The 21,838-nt window shown below is 38.5% G+C and overlaps 2 protein-coding genes across 2 annotated transcripts; both read right to left on the bottom strand.

Moving 5' to 3' along the window:
* Window positions 1–1,179: 1,179 nt before the first annotated feature.
* On the bottom strand, window positions 1,180–2,166 carry LOC147342299 (olfactory receptor 8B3-like). Its single transcript, XM_086384120.1, has one exon. It carries the CDS (start codon window positions 2,158–2,160, stop codon window positions 1,180–1,182), a length of 981 nt encoding a protein of 326 aa, XP_086240246.1. The 5' UTR covers window positions 2,161–2,166.
* A 4,514-nt stretch (window positions 2,167–6,680) lies between these two features.
* On the bottom strand, window positions 6,681–7,625 carry LOC147342298 (olfactory receptor 8B8-like). The gene has a single exon (XM_086384145.1). The coding sequence runs from the start codon at window positions 7,608–7,610 to the stop codon at window positions 6,681–6,683; it is 930 nt and encodes a 309-aa protein (XP_086240271.1). The 5' UTR covers window positions 7,611–7,625.
* Window positions 7,626–21,838: the final 14,213 nt, after the last annotated feature.

Raw genomic sequence — 21,838 nt, 5'->3', positions numbered from 1 at the left:
ATGATAAATCTCATTAGATGAATAAAACAATGTCTAACATATTTCTCCTAACTTAATGTGCAATATTTTCCTTTAAAGTGATAAATAACAAACTCTGCAGTAAGAACTATATGCTATTTTTCAAAATATTTTATGTCATTTTATATAATAATGAATGCAAGTTTTATAATAAAGCAGCCAGTCCCCTTACTGGGATCCTAAGGTACATGTGTATTATTCGTTTAATTGTATTCTGTTAATGCCATCTTTGGCAATAAAAGACGGAACTACATATATTCTCTTTAATATTACATGACCTGGGCTGATGGAGGCTCTCAAAAACAGGTGATACTATGGTACAGATACTGCAATTTGCCAAGGGCATAAGAAAGGACAAAACTAAAAAGTAAGTTGATAAGAAACAGAACAAAAGGAAAAGATCAGAGACTATGATAACACTTTAAGCTATATACTAGTTTGTATTAAGACAATGTATTGAATCCTGTTGCCTATACCAGCAATATTATCAACAAGCATGAGAATGCTTCTGTAGTATTTGGCACTTCTGTGTTTAGATAGGCAAAGTGTAATTTTAAATTTCTATGATTTACACTTCATCACATTTGTACAGAGTAGGAGTAACACAGAAGATGGAAGTATAAAAAATTGTATTTAAAAAAGTCAGCATATTTGTTCCTTTTATAAACAAGTTACTATTCAGTAAACTGATATGAGGTACAAGAAATACAGGGGACAAATATGAGATAAGACCAGCAGTGAGGAAGTAATAAGACAAGTCTATTATTCCAAATATAACACAATCTGTAGAAGCAACATGGTGATAAACAAAGAATCTTCCTGAAAAACAACAATAAAAACTAATAAAAACTTGAGTTGTTTTATAATATTGCCACTTCAAATTAGAACATGGTTCTCCTCTGGGTTGTTTTTTTTTTTAATTTAAATTTATTTATTTTAACTGGAGGCTAATTACTTTACAATATTGTATTGGTTTTCCCATACATCAACATGAATCTGCCACGGGTGTACACGTGCTCCCCATCCTGAACCCCCCTCGCACCTCCCTCCCCGTACGATCCCTCTGGGTCATCCCGGTGCACCAGCCCCAAGCATCCTGTATCCTGCATCAAATATGGACTGGCAATTCATTTCTTATATGATATTATACATGTTTCAATGTCATTCTCCCAAATCATCCCCCACTCTCCCTCTCCCACAGAGTCCGAAAGTCTGTTGGATTTTAAACAGGGATTTCCTCAGTGTCACTTTGATATCCTTGTTCCTTAAACTATAAATCAAAGGATTGAGCATGGGTACCACATTAGTATAAAAAACAGAAGAAATTTTTCCCAGGTCCATGGATTCAGGAGAAGAATATTTAAGGTACATGAATGCTGCTGAACCAAAAAAAAGAAAAAGAGCAATCACATGGGAGCTACAGGTACTAAAGGCTTTCGATCTTCCTTGAGAAGATTTGATATGAAGAATGCTACTAAGGATGAAGATGTAAGAAATTAGGATGGTGAAACTGGGTACTGTGATGTTAATACCCACGACAATGAGAACTACCACCTCATTGACATAGGTGCTGGTACAAGAGAGTTGGAGGAGTGGGAGGATGTCACACAAGTAATGGTTGATGACATTCACATTGCAGAAGGTTAGTCTAAGCATGCACCCTGTGTGAGCAGACGCTCCAGCAAACCCCATCACATATGCAGCCAAAGAGAGCACCAAACAGACCTGATGGGACATGGAGACCTTATACAGCAAGGGATTACAGATGGCCACATAGCGATCATAGGCCATTGAGGTCAACATATAGCACTCAGAGATGACAAAAAAGAGAAAGAAAAACAGCTGAGTCATGCACCCCACATACGAGATGGTATTCTCCCTGAATACAAAGTTCATCAGCATCTTGGGGGTGAAAACAGAAGAGTAACAGAGATCAATGAAGGACAGGTTGAAGAGGAAATAGTACATGGGGGTGTGGAGGTGAGAATTTAGACCAATAAGAATGATCAAGCCCAGGTTGCCCACCATGGTGACAACATAGATCATTAGAAACAGGTGAAAGAGGGGTTGCTGGAGCTCTGGACGGTCTGTTAATCCAGCAGGAATAAATTCAGTCACTAAGGAGTCATTTCTAGCCAGCATTCTATTTTCAACTTCAGAAATCTGTGAGAACAGAAGAAAATTTCATTAGCAGGAAAAACAGCTCTTTCCTTACAGAATCACTTTTATATGAGTTTTACTTATGAGACACCATCTCAGACTGGCAGAAATCATGTAAGTCCTCCTCTGCTTCATAGTGTCTGGAGGCACGCACATCTCAACATTTAAATCACTCTTTTTTATTAAATTTATTTATTTATAATTGAAGGATAATTGCTTTACAATATTGCATTGTTATCTACCAAACATCAACATGAATCAGCCATAGGTTTACCCATGTCCCCTCCCATGTCTTTTGCTTTCATGAGTTGTATGGGACAAATCATGGCTCTAACTTTATTTTTACTAAAAGATAGAGGGATGGGGTGGAGAAGGCAATGGCACCCCACTCCAGTACTCTTGCCTGGAAAATCCCATGGAAGGAGGAGCCTAGTAGGTTGCAGTTCATGGGGTCGCTAAGAGTCAGACACGACTTCACTTTCACTTTTCACTTTCATGCACTGGGGAAGGAAATGGCAACCCTCTCCAGTGTTCTTACCTAAAGAACCCCAGGGATGGGGGAGCCTGGTGGGCTTCCATCTATGGGGTTGCACAGAGTTGGACACAACTGAAGCAACTTAGCAGCAGCAGAGGGATGGGGTAGCTGAGGAACAAATCTACCTGTTGATGAGTTTCAGTGGTGGGAATGTATCCCCATCTCTCTAACCTACTCATCTGACCAGTCATTTTTTCATTCCTACTCAAGTTTCCATCACTCTACTAGATATCTCAGTTTCCCTATGATGACCTTCAAGAAAGAGAGAATTCCTATAGAGCAGAGGCCACGCCAATATTCTGCTTCCTGGAAGAAAATCGTTAACAGTCTATAGGATTTACAGATACTTACTACAAGATATTACAAGCTCAATAATTGGTAACAGGTATGGTGGAGAACCTTGGTGGCCTAAACTTTATTCTTAACCATATACTCCATTGTTTCTACACATTTTCCTGCTCTATTCCATCCTAGAAGAACAGAGGATGAATAAAACAAGGTGGATGTACTTTACCATGTTTTGTAGGATGGCATGAAAGAGAAATAAATTAATTTGGGTGCTGATTAAATAAGCCATTAAGTTAGTGAAAACAAACCAAGCTGTATCCTTATTATGAAGTATAAAGTTGTATGATACACATATTTCAACAAAAAAAAATTTAGGAGAAAAATATTTTCTTCCTCTGATATTGCTATGTTCTGGATTTGTCACTTGGAACTGCTATAGTTCCCCTGTTACCAGAACAAGGACAAAGCCAACACAGAGGATATGCTCAGAACAATAAAAGCAGTTGAGTCAGAGATCCAGACCTTGGAGTTTCTTGTTAGTCAATATAAATACTTTTCCTCATTTTTTAGCGACAAGAGAAAAAGAAATCTGGTTAACTCACATTCCTTCCATTGAGGGAACTCAGAACCGAGGGAGCTTCACATGTGTTTCACCTCCACTCTTCTGGAAGAGCTGGCTTTGGAGATATCGACGCTGAGCAGATGCAGTCACAGAATCTTCTCCCTGTGTTGGCAAAAGAGTCAGAGCACTGATATGACAGTCTGAATAACAGGAGTTAGTCTAAGGTTCAGGTTAAAGTTGTACCTATAAATCTATTAGAAGACTGTAAAGGGAAACCATAGACTTGGCAGCTACATCACCATGTTATAGAGCACATGGCATTTGCTTAAGACTTGTAATTTTTTTTATATCTGATTAGAAATCCAGGGGTAAGTCTCCCCTAAGACCTTCCCATTGTGATATGCTCTGCAGGCAAGAAATTGGTGTCTATTTTTATACCCTAATCATGATAGTAAATGTTAGTTTTCCTTCAGGGAACATACATCCCCTGGGACATAGAAAAAGATCCTCTCTGTGCTTCATAAAAATGAAAATAATTAATGTCACTGAAAATTTCATTAACTGTCATTCCAGGTAACATATTAATTTTTGTAAAAATTTATAAACACTTCAGTAAAGGTTATTTGCTTTGTAAAATAGATTGAGTATCTTTAAATATTTATGAACATTTTATAGACATATAGTAAAAGGATATTTTTATTGCTTTTAGACATTAATGTTTCAGTAAAATGCTATTAGGTATAATTCTAATCCAACATTTAGTTTGGGCTGTTCTGACTCAGTATGTCTTTGCTTTTAATAAATTAAGTCTATAAGAAAATCAGGGGCTTCCCTGGTAGATCAGCTGGTAAAGAATATGCCTGGAATCCAGGAGACCCTGGCTCAATTTCTGGGTCAGAAAGATCCCCTGGAGAAGAGATAGGCTATCCACTCCAGTATTCTTGGGCTTCCTTGGTGGCTCAGACAATAAAGAATCCACCTGCAATGTGGGAGACCTGGGTTCAATCCCTAAGTTGGGAAGATCTCCTGGAGGGGGGCATGGCAACCCACTCCAATATTCTTGCTTGGAGAATCCCCATGGACAGAGCAGCCTGGAGGGCTACAGTCCATGGAGTCACAAAGAATCGGACATGACTGGGTGACTAAGCATAGAGCACATAAGAAAATCACTGTTCAAAGACTTCTATTTCTTTTTTTATATAAATTTATTTAAATTGGAAGCTAATTACTTTACAATATTGTATTGGGTTTGCCATACATCAACATGAATCCACCACAGGTATACACGTGTTTTATTTCAAGAAAATATGACTTTAGAATTTCAGATATGTATTACAGAGAAAGCAATGGCACCCCACTCCAGTACTCTTGCCTGGAAAATCCCATGGATGGAGGAGCCTGGTGGGCTGCAGTCCATGGGGTCTCGAAGAGTCGGACACAACTGAGTGACTTCACTTTCACTTTTCACTTTCATGCATTGGAGAAGGAAATGGCGACCCACTCCAGCGTTCTTGCCTGGAGAATCCCAGGGACGGGGGAGCCTGGTGGGCTGCCATCTATGGGGTCACACAGAGTCAGACACGACTGAAGCGACTTAGCAGCAGCAGCAGATATGTATTAATTTCTATGTGTGCTTCTGAGATTGCAGCTAACATTTATTTTGAAATAAGTATAGATTCACAGGGTGTTGGCTAAAATAATGTAGAGTCCCTTGAACTCCATCTAGCTTCCTATCATGATGACATCTTTCGCAATTGCTGTGTAATAGTAAAACCAGGAAACGGACACTGGTTTAGTAATGGTAACAAGACTTCAGGACTGCAGACAGTGAGGTTTTAGCAGTTTTATATGCACTGAGTGTATATATTGTGTGTGTGTACGTGTGTAGATCTATGCAATTTGATCCTTTGTATATATTCATGTAGCAACACCATGACTGGATACAGAACTGTTTCACTGCCTTTAGAAATTCTTATACTACTCTTTTATAGTCACACCCATCCCGTTCCACCTTCATCTCTGTTTGCTCCATCTCCATCTCTTTCATCTTCACCTCGATAGTCAAGTCATTTGGCGGATAATAAATGAAATCAAACAATATGCAATCTCTGAGACTGGCTTTTTTCAATAGTCATGATGCCTTTAATGTTCATCCCATTTGTTGCGTGTATCAATAGCCATTTCCTTTGCTGTTGAGTAGCATTCCATTTTTTTACAATTTAAGTTTATTCCACCTTCTTGTATTTATACAAAAGTAAATCTGTTTTATTTATGGAAAATGTTTCAGGCACAGAGGCTAGAAATCACAGTTGAAGCTGGTTCTTCTCTGAATCCTCTTTAAGCCAGTATGAGTCAAGGCTCTCATTCTTCCTTCTCTAGGAATAAAGACTGAGACATCCAGATTTTTAGCAGGTTTTTAATAACCGGTCAAAGACAAGGGGAAAGCAAGGAATGCCCTTCCACTACACTTTGTGAGAGTGTACAGCATCATTACCAGTCATAAGCAAGTTAGTCAGGGAAAGGCATTTGGTTATAACAAAATTTCTTTTATCTAAATTTATTATCATTCATTCAATCCCAGTACACATGTGGTAGAATTGCACATCAATACCAGTGTGAGAAACACATTTACCATCTGGAGTACAGTGCTTGTGTACAGTTTTCTTTTCCCCCTTTTCTCCTTACAATATACAGTCAAATAAGTAGATGACACCATCAAAGAAAGAATTTACAGATACACAAAAGGGAAAGTCTACCATGAATCCTATGATGCTAGATTAGAGTCACAGATAACATGTTTCTATTAAATATATATTAAGATTCATTGTTATTCAGTCACTAAGTCATATCTGACTCTTTGAAACCCCAAAGACTTGCAGCACACCATAGGAGCCACAGTTTTAGGGGACTGCCTCACTTTCTTGGATTTTACCTTCAAAACACCCCAGCAGGTTCTCACAGTGAAGATCTGAGAAAGAACCACCTTGGCTGTCACAGGGAAGGGAAAGAGTGATATTTGTAATAATTACTAGTAACAAATAGTACTAATTATTGGTAACAAATAGTACTAATTATTAGTAACAAATAGTACCAGCAAATAGTACAATAAAGTTCCACTTAGAACACCCTTTTCCTCAAAGTCTTACTCAGTGCAATTTGGACATCTTTGTTCCTCAAACTGTAGATGAAAGGATTCACCATTGGCCCCACAATGGTGTAAAAAACTGTGGACACTTTCTCTTCATCCAGAGACCCATCAGGAAAAGGCTTGAGATACATGAATGCAGATGATCCAAAGAAAAGAGAAACCACGATTATGTGGGAGCTGCAGGTACTGAAGGCTTTGGACCTGCCCTCTGCAGAATGGATGTGGAGGATGTTGGAGAGGATCAAGGTGTAAGAAATGAAGATGGTGACACTGGGCACTATGACATTGACACCCACCACAATGAAAACCACCAGCTCATTGATGGAGGTGCTTGTGCAGGAGAGCTGGAGGAGAGGAGGGATGTCACACATGTAGTGATTGATGATGTTTCCATCACAGAAGGAGAGTCGCAGCATGCACGTAGTGTGGGCCATGGCACCCACAAGCCCCATCGCGTATACACCCACCGTCAGCATGAAGCAGACCTGACAGGGCATGGAGACCTTGTACAGCAGGGGCTTACAGATGGCCACGTATCGGTCATAGGCCATTGACGTCAAAATACAGCACTCATCAATAATAAAGAAGGAGAAGAAGCAGAGCTGAGTCATGCACTCTGCGTAAGAGATGATGTTCTGGCTTACGAAACTCATCAGCATTTTAGGGGTAATGACAGAGGAGTGGCAGAGATCAATGAAGGAAAGGTTGAAGAGAAAGTAGTACATGGGAGTGTGCAGGTGAGGGTTCAGACCAATAAGAATAATCAAGCCAACGTTCCCCACCACAGTGACCGCATAAACTGCTAAGAAAATGAAAAAGAGAGGCAGCTGGAGTCCTGGCTCTTGTGTTATACCCAGCAGGATAAACTCAGTCACTGAAGATTCATTCCCTGGGGCCATTCTTCCCTAGGACATACCTGGAGAATAGGACAGAGGGTAATGTTAAAACGAGTACCCCACTCTCTCCACCCAACACCACTCTAATGAGACAGACCCAGAATGTGAGAAGGAACCCCAGCCCACCCCTCTGTGCCTTCGTTTTCTTATCTGTATAAAGGCTGAGGGAATTTTTAAAGATGGGTATCAAAAACACTAATGGGCAAGTTCTACAGGGATAAGATTCAGTAACACTGTGACCTCATGACAACAGCATCTCTGCTCCACTTCTGCTCTGACAGTTTACCAGGCCCACCCAATGATCAGTGGTCATCTCATCAGAGAGAAGGCACATCATTTGAGGGTGTCCCAGGCTTTCACAGATGAGGTTTGGAAGACGAGTAACAGGACAGATAAAATTCAACACTCACCTCATGAGGACCTCAGTCCTGCTGGATTAATTGAGCTCAGAGAAACAAAGTCACTTTCATCCTTCCCAAATGTCAGATAAAGGACTTCTACAAGCTCTCAGAAAGGTCCTAATGTCTCTCCTTGCTAAATTCAGCACAGAATCAGATCAAAACTCAGATTTGGGTTAGTTTTGGAAGCTTCCAAATGACAAAATCAAGGTCAGCTCACCTTATTAACTCTTCTCCATCATTTGCATGGAAGGGCAAGTGGCTCTGATGAATTTTGAGGGAGAGCAACCTAAAACAGAGTTTTCTGTTGTTTTGTTTTCAGTGAGTTTCAGACTAATGAAGCCAGAGCACAGACCTCAGTGGCTCTGGCTCTGAGATGCCACGAGTTACAGGTCATGATTTCTGATGGTGGCTCTGCAAAGTGTCCTCTTCAAACTAGAGGGTGTAAATAGCATCTGCTGGTGCCCAGGGAGCCACCTGCTAATATGACCCATGGGTTTTTATGAGTTGGGAAATCCTAGGAACCTGATTAAAAGTTAAAAGACCTATGGTTTCTTAGTGTTTTCCCCAGAGGTCAGACTTTGAGGCAAAAAGAAATTACCTACTTCGCATATTCAGCCTAGTTCATGATAACAACACCGAGTTACTGGAAGTATACCATTTTACAGACCTTTTAGTTTCTTGTAAAATAGGACGCATCCCCAAATAGAAAAGCTGAATCTCCCCTGCATCCACGTGGTTTCTTTCTAGCATCTATCACTATATGAAATACTATACATTTATTCGTTCCTTGCATGTTCCCACCACACATAAACACACATTTATGTACTCACAAACGTTTGAATCTAAGCTATATTTTTTTTCTATTTTCTTCAGAGTTATTTCTGCAGCACCTCAGAGCAATACTTGGCACATAATAGGCACCCAATAAATATTTGTATAATAAAAGAATAAAGGAATGAGGATCCCTTTCCCATCTTTCCTGGAACCTATGTTGGACACTACAACAAAATTCTTGCCCTGCAGGCAAAGGCTTATGTAGTACTGGTGTTTTTCTTTGCAGACCTGAGTGTGAGACAGGAAAGACATCAGTAAGGCCTGTAAGGTCACTGCTAAACTCTTAGATGTCATCTAAGAGCACTTCAGATCAAAGCTGCTGAATTCAGAGAAAATAATATAATTTTCATCTTCCCTGAATGTCGCAAAGAGGATTTCCACAAATTCTCAGAAATGTCTCAATGTCTCTCTCTGACAGCATAGATCAAAAGGCAGATTTGGGTCAATAGAAGGTTTCAAATGCCAAAATCAAGGTCAGCTCACTCTCAGAAGCCATTAGGAAACATTCGAGATTTTTATTTCTATTTTTGACATAGGATTGAAATCATCTAAGTGCAAGCTTAGAAAGGTTAATATGGCAATGGCTGGTAGAATGGCCTGGTGTAAGAGTGACTAGAGACAAGGCGACTCACAAGAGGCAAAAAAAGATCAATGAATGATAAAAATGCTCTGAATTAACTGTGCTACTGTGAATAATTCCAAGAAACAAACACATGCAAGAGATACTGAAAGGAAAGTCAGTAGAGCTTCTCACAAATGGGATAGAAATAGACAAAAATCCCAAAGATATTAGCCTAGGTGCTAGGTTAAACTATGATGTTACTACAACAGAAAATTCAGAAAGAATAGGAATGTTCACAAACATTATGCATTCAGTTGTGAACATGCTGATCTTGAGTTCCCAGCTGGACAAGCAAGTAGAAGTATGGGAACCCACAGCAGTATTTTTGCCTGAAAAATCCCATGAACAGAGAAGCCTGGTGGGTTACATAGTCCCTGGGGTCACAAAGAGTTGGACACAACTGAGCAACTAAAAAGAAGTATACAACCCAAATAAGGCTAAATAATGCTCAAGAGGAAGACCAGAATCTGATAAAAAGATCTGGGGACCATTCCCACAGAGTCATGGAGTCGGGCGAACTCAATAAGAAAGAATAAAGAGAGCAGAGACACAAGAAAAATATTTGGAAAATCTTTCGTATGGATTACACATAGGATAATTGAAAACCCAATCATTACTAAAATGAGTCCCAACTATTATTACTAAATCCTTAGAAATAACAAGAGTACCAAAAATTACTCAGGACAAAATTGAAATGTGTCCCACAAGATAAACATTTTTGGGCTTAGTCTTGATGAGGACCTTAGAGATTCATTAAAGCATGTGTTTTCTACGAAAATGTTAGAAGTTTTATTTAGGTGATGCAGGAAACAGAAACACTCCCTCCAAGTTTATATTACATGAAGTCACATTACAAGAAAGTTTATGGCAAAGTGCTAAGCTAAAGTTAAAGGTCATTCTTTCATCTTTAACACAACCAGTATAAATACAGGCAGAGAAATGATTGTAGAGATACTCAGCTTATTTCTAACACTGCAAAACTAACTCATTATCCTCCTTTCTTCTATCTACATAATGGTCACAGTAGCCTGATGTAGTTATAACAAAATGTGTCAAACAGTTATCCTTTTCACTGAGCTATATCTTTGGCTAATTCCTGGTTTGTTTTCTTAACTCAAGCCCAATATGTTCTAACTTAACAAAGTCAGCAGTAAATTAAGTTTCATACTAGACTATCATGCTGCTGCTGCTGCTAAGTCACTTCAGTCATGTCCAACTCTGTGCGACCCCATAGACGGCAGCCCACCAGGCTCCCCCATCCCTGGGATTCTCCAGGCAAGAACACTGGAGTGGGTTGCCATTTCCTTCTCCAATGCATGAAAGTGAAAGTGAAGTCGGTCTGTCGTGGCTGACTCTTAGCGACCCCATGGACTGCAGCCCACCAGGCTCCTCCGTCCATAGGATTTTCCAGGCAAGAGTACTGGAGTGGGTTGCCATTGCAAGGTGCATAAAATGTAAATCTTTTTTTAACTAAATAGGATTTTAATTTGCAGTATTATGTCACACTGAGCTAAGCTGCTGCAAACATCCAGAATCATTGGCAACCTAGATGTCCATCAGCAGATGAATGGATAAGAAAGCTATGGTACATATACACAATGGAGTATTATTCAGCCATTAAAAAGAATACATTTGAATCAGTTCTAATGAGGTGGATGAAACTGGAGCCTATTATACAGAGTGAAGTAAGCCAGAAAGAAAAACACCAGTACAGTATACTAACGCATATATATGGAATTTAGAAAGATGGTAATGATAACCCTGTATGCGAGACAGCAAAAGAGACACAGATGTATAGAACAGTCTTTTGGACTCTGTGGGAGAGGGAGAGGATGGGATGATTTGGGAGAATGGCATTGAAACATGTATAGTATCATATGTGAAACGAGTCGCCAGTCCAGGCTCGATGCATGATACTGGATGCTTGGGGCTGGTGCACTGGGATGACCAAAGGGATGATACGGGGAGGGAGGCGGGAGGGGGGTTCAGGACGGGGAACATGTGTACACCTGTGGCAGATTCATGTTGATGTATGGCAAAACCAATACAATATTGTAAAGTAATTAGCCTCCAATTAAAATAAATAAATTTATATTTTTAAAAAAGAAAGAAAATTAAATCTACAAGTGCCAGAAAGGAAATGGGAAGGCAGAATCTAATTCAGCAGATCTGAGGTGGGGTTCTAGATTCTGATTTTTTTTAAAGGTGTAAAGTCTGGTATAAATTCATGTTTTTGCATAGGGACATCTGGTCTTTCTAGCACCAACTGTTATGAAGACTATCATTTCTCCATTGATTGCTTTTGCTCTTTTGTCAAAGGTCGATTGACTATATTGTGTAGGTCTACTTCCAGATTCTTTTAATCCACTGTCTTTTCCTTCAGCACCACACTGACTTGTTGTCTATAGTTTTATAGGGAGTCTTGGGCTTCCCAGGTGGCACAGGTGGTAAAGAACCCGACTGCCAATGCAGGAGACAAAACAGACACAGGTTCATTCCCTGGGTGGGGAAGATCCCCTGTAGGAGAGCATGACAACCCACTCCAGTATTCTTGCCTGGAAAATTCCATGGACGGAGAGCTTGATGGTCCTCGGTCCATAGGGTCCCAAAGAGTCTGATACAGCTGAACTGAATTAACATGCACACACACATAGAATCTTAAAATTGGACAGTCTCTCTCCTGTAACTTTGTTCTCATTCAGTGTTGTATCTGATATTCTGGGTCTTTTGCCTTTCTATATAAACTTTAGAATCAGTTCCTTTTTTTATTTCTTGATTTTATTTATTTGGTTGCTCCAGGTCTTAGTTGCTGCATTGTTGTTGCTTAGTCGCTAAGTTGTGTCCAATTCTTTCGTGACCCCATGCACTGTACCCCACCAGGCTCCTCTGTTCATGGGATTTCCCAGGAAAGAGTACTGGAAAGGGTTGCCATGTCCTTCTCCAGGGGATCTACCCACCCAGGGAGCAAACTCGCATCACCTGCATTGCAGGCAGATTCTTTACCACTGAGCCAACTTTTGTTCATTTGTGTGTTTGGTAGTTCTCACTGTCAATTTTGAGGGATTGTCTACAGAGATAATCATATCATCTGAGAACATAGGCAGCCATATTTCTTTTTTTTCCAGGATGTATTTAAAAACTGTTTAAAGTTATCATTCCAAGATATAGGCTCAAATATTGATATGTTTGAAAAAATGTACCTCGGCATCCTTTGTCCTAAGGAAAATCAAACCAAAATTATAATGAGATACCACTGCATATACACCAGAATGGTTAAAATTAATAAGACGGTCTACACCAAGTGTACATTTGGATGTGGCACTCCTGGAGCTTTCATACACTGCTGTTAGAAGAGAAAATTTGGATAGATACTAACGCATATATATGGAATTTAGAAAGACGGTAACAATAACCCTGTGTACGAGACAGCAAAAGAGACACTGATGTATAGATCAGTCTTATGGACTCTGTGGGAGAGGGAGAGGGTGGGGAGGTTTGGGAGAATGGCATTGAAACATGTATAATATCATGTATGAAACGGGTCGCCAGTCCAGGTTCGATGCACGATACTGGATGCTTGGGGCTGGTGCACTGGGACGACCCAGAGGGAGGGTATGGGGAGGGGGGAGGGAGGAGGGTTCAGGATGGGGAACACAGGTATACCTGTGGCAGATTCATTTCGATATTTGGCAAAACTAATACAATTATGTAAAGTTCAAAAATAAAATAAAATTTTAAAAAATTTAAAAAAAGAAAGCAAAATGGTATTTTCTAATAAAGCTGCACACATAGGTAGCATCTGATCCAGACATTCCACCACTGTTATACACCCAGAAAAATTAGTGCATGTAAAAAAAAAATACTTGTACAAGAATGTTTACTGAGGTTTTACTTTAATAGCCAAATTTCCATCAAGGAAATCAAATTGTAGAAAATACATTCAATGAGATATTTCTCAGGGAAAAAAAAAATGCTCTATCACATGTGCCAATGTGGTTGAAATACAAAAATCATTATGTAGAACAAAGACAGAAGACCCAAAAAGAGTATAAACAGTATGATTTTATTTGTAAGATTTTTGTTCTTGTTGTTGATACAAGGAATAATGACTTTATTCAGGAAGCCAGCAGACCAAGAAGATGATGGACTAGTGTTCCAAAGAACCATTTTACCTGAGTTAGAATTCAGGCTTTTTTTGTACTAAAAGGAGAAGACGTGTGACTGGTTGTTGCAGACTTCTTTTTTTTTTTTTAATATAAATTTATTTATTTTAATTGGAGGCTAATTACAATATTGTATTGGTTTTGCTATACATCAACATGAATCCGCCACAGGTATACACATGTTCCCCATCCTGAACCCCCCTCCCTCCTCCCTCCCCGTACCATCCTTCTGGGTCATCCCAGTGCACCATCCCTGAGTATCCTGTATCATGCATTGATCCTGGACTGGTGATTCATTTCACATATGATATTATACATGTTTCAATGCCATTCTCCCAAATCATCCCACCCTCTCCCTCTCCCACAGAGTCCAAAAGACTGTTCTATACATCTGTGTCTCTTTTGCTGTCTCACATACACGGTTATCATTACCATCTTTCTAAATTCCATATATATGTGTTAGTATGCTGTATTGGTGTTTTTCTTTCTGGCTTACTTCACTCTGTATAATAGGCTCCAGTTTCATCCATCTCATTAGAACTGATTCAAATGTACTCTTTTTCATGGCTGAGTAACACTCCATTGTGTATATGTACCATAGCTTTCTTATCCATTCGTCTGCTGATGGACATCTAGATTTCTTCCATGTCCTGGCTATTATAAACAGTGCTGCGATGAACACTGGGGTACACATGTCTCTTTCAATTCTGGTTTCCTCGATCTGTATGCCCAGCAGTGGGATTGCTGGATCGTGTGGCAGTTTTATATTTCCAGTTTTTTAAGGAATCTCCACACTGTTCTCGGAGAAGGCAATGGCACCCCACTCCAGTACTCTTGCCTGGAAAATCCCATGGACTGAGCGGCCTGGTGGGCTGTAGTCCATGGGGTCGCTAGGAGTCAGACACGACTGAGCGACTTCACTTTCACTTTCATGCATTGAAGAAGGAAATGGCAACCCACTCCAGTGTTCTTGCCTGGAGAATCCCAGGGACGGGGGAGTCTGGTGGGCTGTTGTCTATGGTGGTCGCATGGAGTCGGGCACGACTGGATCGACTTAGCAGCAGCAGCAGCAGCCGCCGCCACACTGTTCTCCATAGTGGCTGTACTAGTTTGCATTCGACCAACAGTGTAAGAGGGTTCCCTTTTCTCTACACCCTCTCCAGCATTTACTGTTTGTAGACTTTTGGATAGCAGCCATTCTGACTGGCGTGAAATGGTACCTCATAGTGGTTTTGATTTGCATTTCTCTGATAATGAGTGATGTTGAGCATCTTTTCATGTGTTTGTTAGCCATCTGTGTGTCTTCTTTGGAGAAATGTCTGTTTAGTTCTTTGGCCCATTTTTTGATTGGGTCGTTTATTTTTCTGGAATTGAGCTGCAGGAGTTGTTTGTATATTTTTGAGATTAATTCTTTGTCAGTTGCTTCCTTTGCTATTATTTTCTCCCATTCTGAAAGCTGTCTTTTCACCTTGCTTATAGTTTCCTTCGTTGTGCAAAAGATTTTAAGTTTAATTAGGTCCCATTTGTTTATTTTTTATTTTATTTCCATTACTCTGGGAGGTGGGTCATAGAGGATCCTGCTGTGATTTATGTTGGAGAGTGTTTTGCCTATGTTCTCCTCTAGAAGTTTTATAGTTTCTGGTCTTACATTTAGATCTTTAATCCATTTTGAGTTTATTTTTGTGTATGGTGTTAGAAAGTGTTCTGGTTTCATTCTTCTACAAGTGGTTGACCAGTTTTCCCAGCACCACTTGTTAAAGAGATTGTCTTTAATCCATTGTATATTCTTGCCTCCTTTGTCAAAGATAAGGTGTCCATATGTGCATGGATTTATCTCTGGGCTTTCTATTTTGTTCCACTGATCTATATTTCTGTCTTTGTGCCAGTACCATACTGTCTTGATGAATGTGGCTTTGTAGTAGAGCCTGAAGTCAGGCAGGTTGATTCCTCCAGTTCCATTCTTCTTTCTCAAGATAGCTTTGGCTATTAGAGGTTTTTTGTATTTCCATGCAAATTGTGAAATTATTTATTCTAGCTCTGTGAAAAATACCATTGGTAGCTTGATAGGGATGTAAGATTTTTTAAGAACAGGAAAAATTACTCTGAAGTGACAGAAATGAGACTTGTTACCTCAACTGCATGGGAGTTCCCTATTGATTAGAAAGTGACATACAGGAAATTTATGGGGTCATGGAAATGTTCCATATCTTTTTCTGGGTGGTAATTAAATAAGTTTATACTTAGGTAAAAAGTCATTAATCTGTATATCTCATATTTTTATATTTTATTATATGTAAATTAGGCCTCATAAATTACAATTTGAAATGTTTTTATAAAACTTTATAAGTAAAATTAGTGTAAAAACTTATAGAGCTTAAAATTTTAAACAATATATTGTTCAGCAGACCACTTAGCAATTATTATGGAAGACTAGTCTGTTTCAGCAATACATCTCTAATCTGTAACATTAGTATGGGGTAGACTCATCTACACCTTTCCATACCACCCTTAGAGACAGACCAGATGGGTCAATAGTCTTATACAAGATTTTGCTTGGGTGTTTCCATAAAGGATATTCCGACTTATATTGAATCCATGTCCCAAACCCGAGGAAATTCAATGAAGTTGACATAAAGTAAGAAACCCTAGAAAAAGAATAATCAGAATCAACTGGGACATTAACTTCTTCCCATTTAATCTTGTGCTCCATAAGCTCTGCCAATTGTCACTGTTGGCATTTCTATCACCAAGAGTGACAGTCAAGCTTGTCTCCTTAAAAAAAAAAAATAATACAAATAATTTTAGTTTAAAGATATGGCAACCTTCATGTTTAACAGCAAATCCGACTGAAAACTAGCTTAAAACCAAGTATGCAAAAAACAGGAAAACTCAATCCAATGAGGAAAAACCTCAATCTCTAGAAACATGCTAAAAATAACACATATTTTAAAGTTAATAGATAAGAAAAAAGAGCTGTTATTAATATATGTTATACATTCAATGAAAACTTTGCATGTTAAGGAAAGACATAAAGATATGGAGAAAAAAAAACTGATTTCCTTGATCTGAAAAATACAATGTATGAAATGGAAAAATGTGCCAAATCCAAAAAAATACATAATCCCAAAATAATCATGAGAAAAACACTAGAAATCCCAATTGAGGGATATTCTACAAAATGTTGCTCTTGTTGTTTAGTCGCTCAGTCTTGTCTGACTTTTTAGTGACCCCCGTAGACTGTAGCTTGCCAGGCTTCTCTGTCCATGGGACTTTCCAGGCAAGAATACTGGAGTGGGTTGCCATTTCCTTCTCCAGGGGATCTTCCTGACCTAGAGATGGAACCTGCATCTCCTGCCCCTGTCTCCTGCATTGCAGACAGGTTCTCTTACTGCTGAGCCACCAGGGAAGCCCATTCTACAAAATACCGAATACTCTTCAAAACTGTCAAACTCATCCAAAACATGGGAGGTCTGAGAAAAGGCACCAGCCAAGAGGAACCCAAGGAGACATAATTAATCAATGCACTGCAGTATTCTGAATGGGATCTTAGGATGGAAAAAGAACATTAGGTAAAAACTAAGAAAATTGAGATAAAGTATGGACTTTAATAATAATGTATCACTATTGGTTCATTAACTGATGAATGTATCACACTGCTAAGCCATGAGGGAAGCCCGATGTAAGATAGCAAGAGGAACCAGACTCTCTACTACATTAACAATTTTTCTGTAAATTTAAAACAATTCCAAAATAAAAAATGTGTGTAAAAATAAATGTGTTGAATGGAGTTAACACCACATCAGAAGAAATGATGAGCTGATGGGTAAACTTAAATAAGAGCAATAGAAACTACCCAAAATGAAATCCAGAGAGAAAAAAAGAACAACAAAAATATGAACACGGCATCAATGAGCCCTAAGACATCAAGCAACCTCCTATGCTTGTAACTGGAGTTTCAGACCACAAGGAGGAGGAGTGGGAGAAAAATACTTGAAGACATAACAGCTGAAGACATTCACCTAAAGTATACAGTGAACACCCCCTGACCGCCTAATCTGAGAACAAAGTTGACTACATAAGCTATTTAACAATTGTCATTTCTGGTATCGTTGGGCTAGGTTATTGGATCTACCACCTACTCAAAACCAGCTAAAAATACTGAAAAAAAGTATTCTATTTTATGAATGGCTTTTGATCACATAAATTTTGGATTATTTATTAATTGTAAATAAATGTTTTAGAAACTATTTAGGGTCATATTTGATGGTAAAATCAGAAAAGCTGGTATATTCATTATATGCTTCTGCTGCTGCTAAGTCACTTCAGTCGTGTCTGACTCTGTGCGACCCCATAGACGGCAGCCCACCAGGCTCCCCGTCTCTGGGATTCTCCAGGCAAGAACACTGGAGTGGGTTACCATTTCCTTCTCCAATGCATGAAAGTGAAAAGTGAAATTGAAGTCGCTTAGTTGTGTCCGACTCTTAGCGGCCCCATGGACTGCAGCCCACCAGCTTCCTCTGTCCGTGGGATTTTCCAGGTAAGAGTACTGAAGTGGGGTGCCATTGCCTTCTCCCATTATATGCTATAGTAAAGTAAATTAACCAAAAAACCAAAAACATCTCTTAAATGAAATGTATGATTTTTATTAGATAAAAAACCCAAATAAAATATATTCATAATTCTAAATAAAAATTTGTACTTGCTTTCAGAATACAATTTTTTTGTATCAGGCTTTGTAGTTGAAATAGTCATTTTCAATTCTTGATCAATAGTTTTTAATTTCTTTTATAACCATCAATGAGAAACTTTATATGTGTAAGAGACAGAGTTTAAATCATTCTTGCCACCATTGAAAACTTTGCTCTCAAAATCATATTTAAATAATGTGAGTTATTTTCTTTTTACTTACAAATTTAATGTTCAACAAATTTAGAACTAATTTTATTTTTTCATTGCCAATATTTAAAAATAACAAATCTAATTTTCAGGAGTCTTATGCATTCTTAGAGCAATCACACTGCATCTAGTTTACATGCCATGAAAAGGACAAATTGGCTGGAGATAGATGGAAGTATCTGACATGGGGAGACAGAGACTGGAGCACCTACTTGGGGATGGAATCCCAAGCATCAGGATTCCCTGCCCAGCCTCCCACCACCGTAAGCTGAGCACCACAAGTCTGAGCACCTGAAACAAACACCTCCAGCAGCTGTGTGGAACTCCTGACCACAATAGGCACTGTCCCCTTTGTGTGTGACTGTCGTGGCTGGTGACCAGGTGGCGGAGTACCGCTTTGGTTGAGCTGTTGAGATAGAGCAGAGAATGCCTCACTTGGCTGACCATGCTTGTCGCTGACCAGAGTATGGCATATGCCACCACATCAGACACACTCTGTTCTTACCCTTCTGAGGGCATCTATCTAGCATATATTTTAGGCTCTGTTCATCTAGGGATTCCACATGAATAAAACAAACTTTTTTTCCCAAAAAAAATAGTATGCATGAAGCATATGCAGAAGGACAATAAAGCCATATATGACATTACTTGTATCTTCAAGAAATTCATCAATTTACAGACATAATACTTCCAAATATCCTAAAGGTATCTTTAAAATGCTTAATATATTGAAATAATTTTTACATCAAATTCTATAGTTATAATTATTTCTAAAACACTACATTTAAAGCTTCAAACATTTTAATTTTATATGAATTGTGGTTTTAATATTTTTAAATGATCAATTTAGACAGGCTGATCTACAGAATATAAAGTCATCCTGCAAAATAAGCCTGCTGAATCACAGACCGGGCCAGGCATTTGCTAACTCATACTTCCAGCAGTGTGTTCTGGGCACTTGGATATCACATTCAGACTGCAAGCCATGTGTCATGCCTGCAACTATATTTTGCCTAGATAAACCAACATACTCCCCAAAAGTGTGTGAAACTGGTAAGCCACAAATATATATGGCCCTTTACTTGGCTGGACAGGGCCAACCACTCATGGAAGTGTGTCTCTCCCCCCATGCTCTGTTTGCCTGGTTCTACTACACCCTCAGCTAAATCCTCCCATGCAGTGAAAATAGGACTACCAGAATACCTAGATTTAATCTTACCAACTCAATAACTTCAAAGAGAAAAGCCTGTTTAAACAATTTTGGCAGAAAAGACTAAAGCCAAATAACTGTTCCTGATTAATCACTGTCATCAAGGTTAGACTGGATATGTTTTGTGAAGGGTCAAGTCAGTCCAACACATAAAATGTGTTCCATTTCAAATTCCAGTCAAAAAATATAGCATACTACACACGTCCTACAGAAGACATTTTTTTAAAAGAGAATTGGATATATAGACACAGAGTATGAGAAGCAGCAGGGAAAAATATAAAGACTAATATCCTATTAAAAAATAAATACTACTTTCAGGACTGATGGAACAAAAAGAAAGAGTAAGAAGCATTACCAAATTCTAGAATCTCAGAGGAGAAGCTCTACAGGATTGGTGCTTGGATTAATGGAGGGTTTGAAGATGCCCCACAGCTGGTACCTGGACCTCCAAAATAGAGACTCCACCAAGAGGCTGCAAGATCTAACATGGAGGGAGACCCTGAAGAAAACCTGACAAGTGCTTGAGCCACTCAAGGGGCAAAAGTCTGGACAATGATGTGAGGGAGCACAGTACCACTGGTAAGGGACTGTTGAACAGCTATCTACCATATCTAAGGGGTGCACCAAGTTAAGCACATTCCCATGGGCTTATTGGCCATTTGCACGTTCCTTTGGGATATGCCTTTCAAATCATTTGAGAACATATGATATGGTCTTTTTATCACTGAGACAAATTTTAACTAAATTGTTACATATCCTAGTTATAATACCTTTATCATATATATGTATTGCAAATATTCTTCCAATCTGCAGCCTGCCTCTAAATATTTTTTGATACATAGATGCTCTAATTTAAATGAAACTCATTTTTTTTTCTTTTAGGTTTAGTGTTTTCCAGAATATGTGCAAGAAATTTGTGCCTACATTAACATATTTTCTATGTTTTCTTCTAGAAGCTTCAAATGACAGTTTTATGTATATAGTTTCGATCCATTTAAAATTAACTTTGTGTATGACGTGAGGTAGAAATCAAAGTTTACTTTTCCTCATGATTAATTAGCATTTTTCAGCATCAATTGCTTAATTTGTCTTTACCTCCAGGTTAACATAGTTGCTTGGCTAAAAGTCAATAAACTATGTAAGTAAGGATCTGTTTCTAAATATTCTGTGTGTCCCATAGATTTATTTGTCTATATTTATAACAAAACCAATCTGTTTTGATTACCATATCCTAAAAATAAGCTTTAAAATCAGTTAGTGTTATATGTTATTTTGAGTTCTCCAAGAAACAGATGCTAAGAAATGATTAGACTTCCAAGACATATACTGTGGTAAGTGTCTGTGAAAGATAAAATGGGAAGGAGTGGGTGTTAGCAAAAAAGTTTTCAGACCAGGATGAAAGTGTGACACCTATGAAAGGAGAGTGGGAAGGAAGAATTTGGTAGAAAAAGCTCAGATTACAGTGTGGTTCAAAAAAAGTCTCAAATAGTATGATAAGAAGTCCCTAAGCAAAGACTGCCTATCAGAAGATATCTATGTTACAAAGATAATGGCCAGCTCCATTATGACCCACCATGCTAAGTCAATGGTTGAGAACATCTTAGAGGAAACATGGACTCTACCTAAACACTATGTTGGATCCAAGGGAATATCAGTTACAGACAATGATGTGCCCCACAAATGGTTCTGCTAAAAAGGGATTAGCAGCACTTATCCATGGCTGCCACATTTCACTCCCCAAAAGAAATTAAATCCCAAAGTTCTTTCTGATTTCTTATTATTGTAATTATTATATTCTATTATTATTTATAACATTTTATTTATTAATAAATAAATTTATTATTGTTATCCAAACAAGATAATCCAATTAAGAATTTTGTGACCTACCACTACATATGATACTCTACATATATGAATGGGAAAACTATAGGGAGAAACATCTAGGTAAATGTATTTATTATCTCATTGGTGAAACAACATTTAAGTAATTTCAGGAAATGTTGATATAGTTTATTGTATTAATACACACCTTTGATAATACTTCAGTGGATAAGTGAAACATGGCTAAAATGTTTTTCCTAACACTATGTGTAGTATTTTCCTAA

Source organism: Bos grunniens, chromosome 29, assembly GCF_055505025.1.
Source record: "Bos grunniens cultivar Pamir isolate PY7600 chromosome 29, Bosgru_T2T1.0, whole genome shotgun sequence".
NCBI classification, from domain to species: Eukaryota; Metazoa; Chordata; class Mammalia; order Artiodactyla; family Bovidae; genus Bos; species Bos grunniens.
This window is presented reverse-complemented; position numbering and strand designations above follow the sequence as displayed.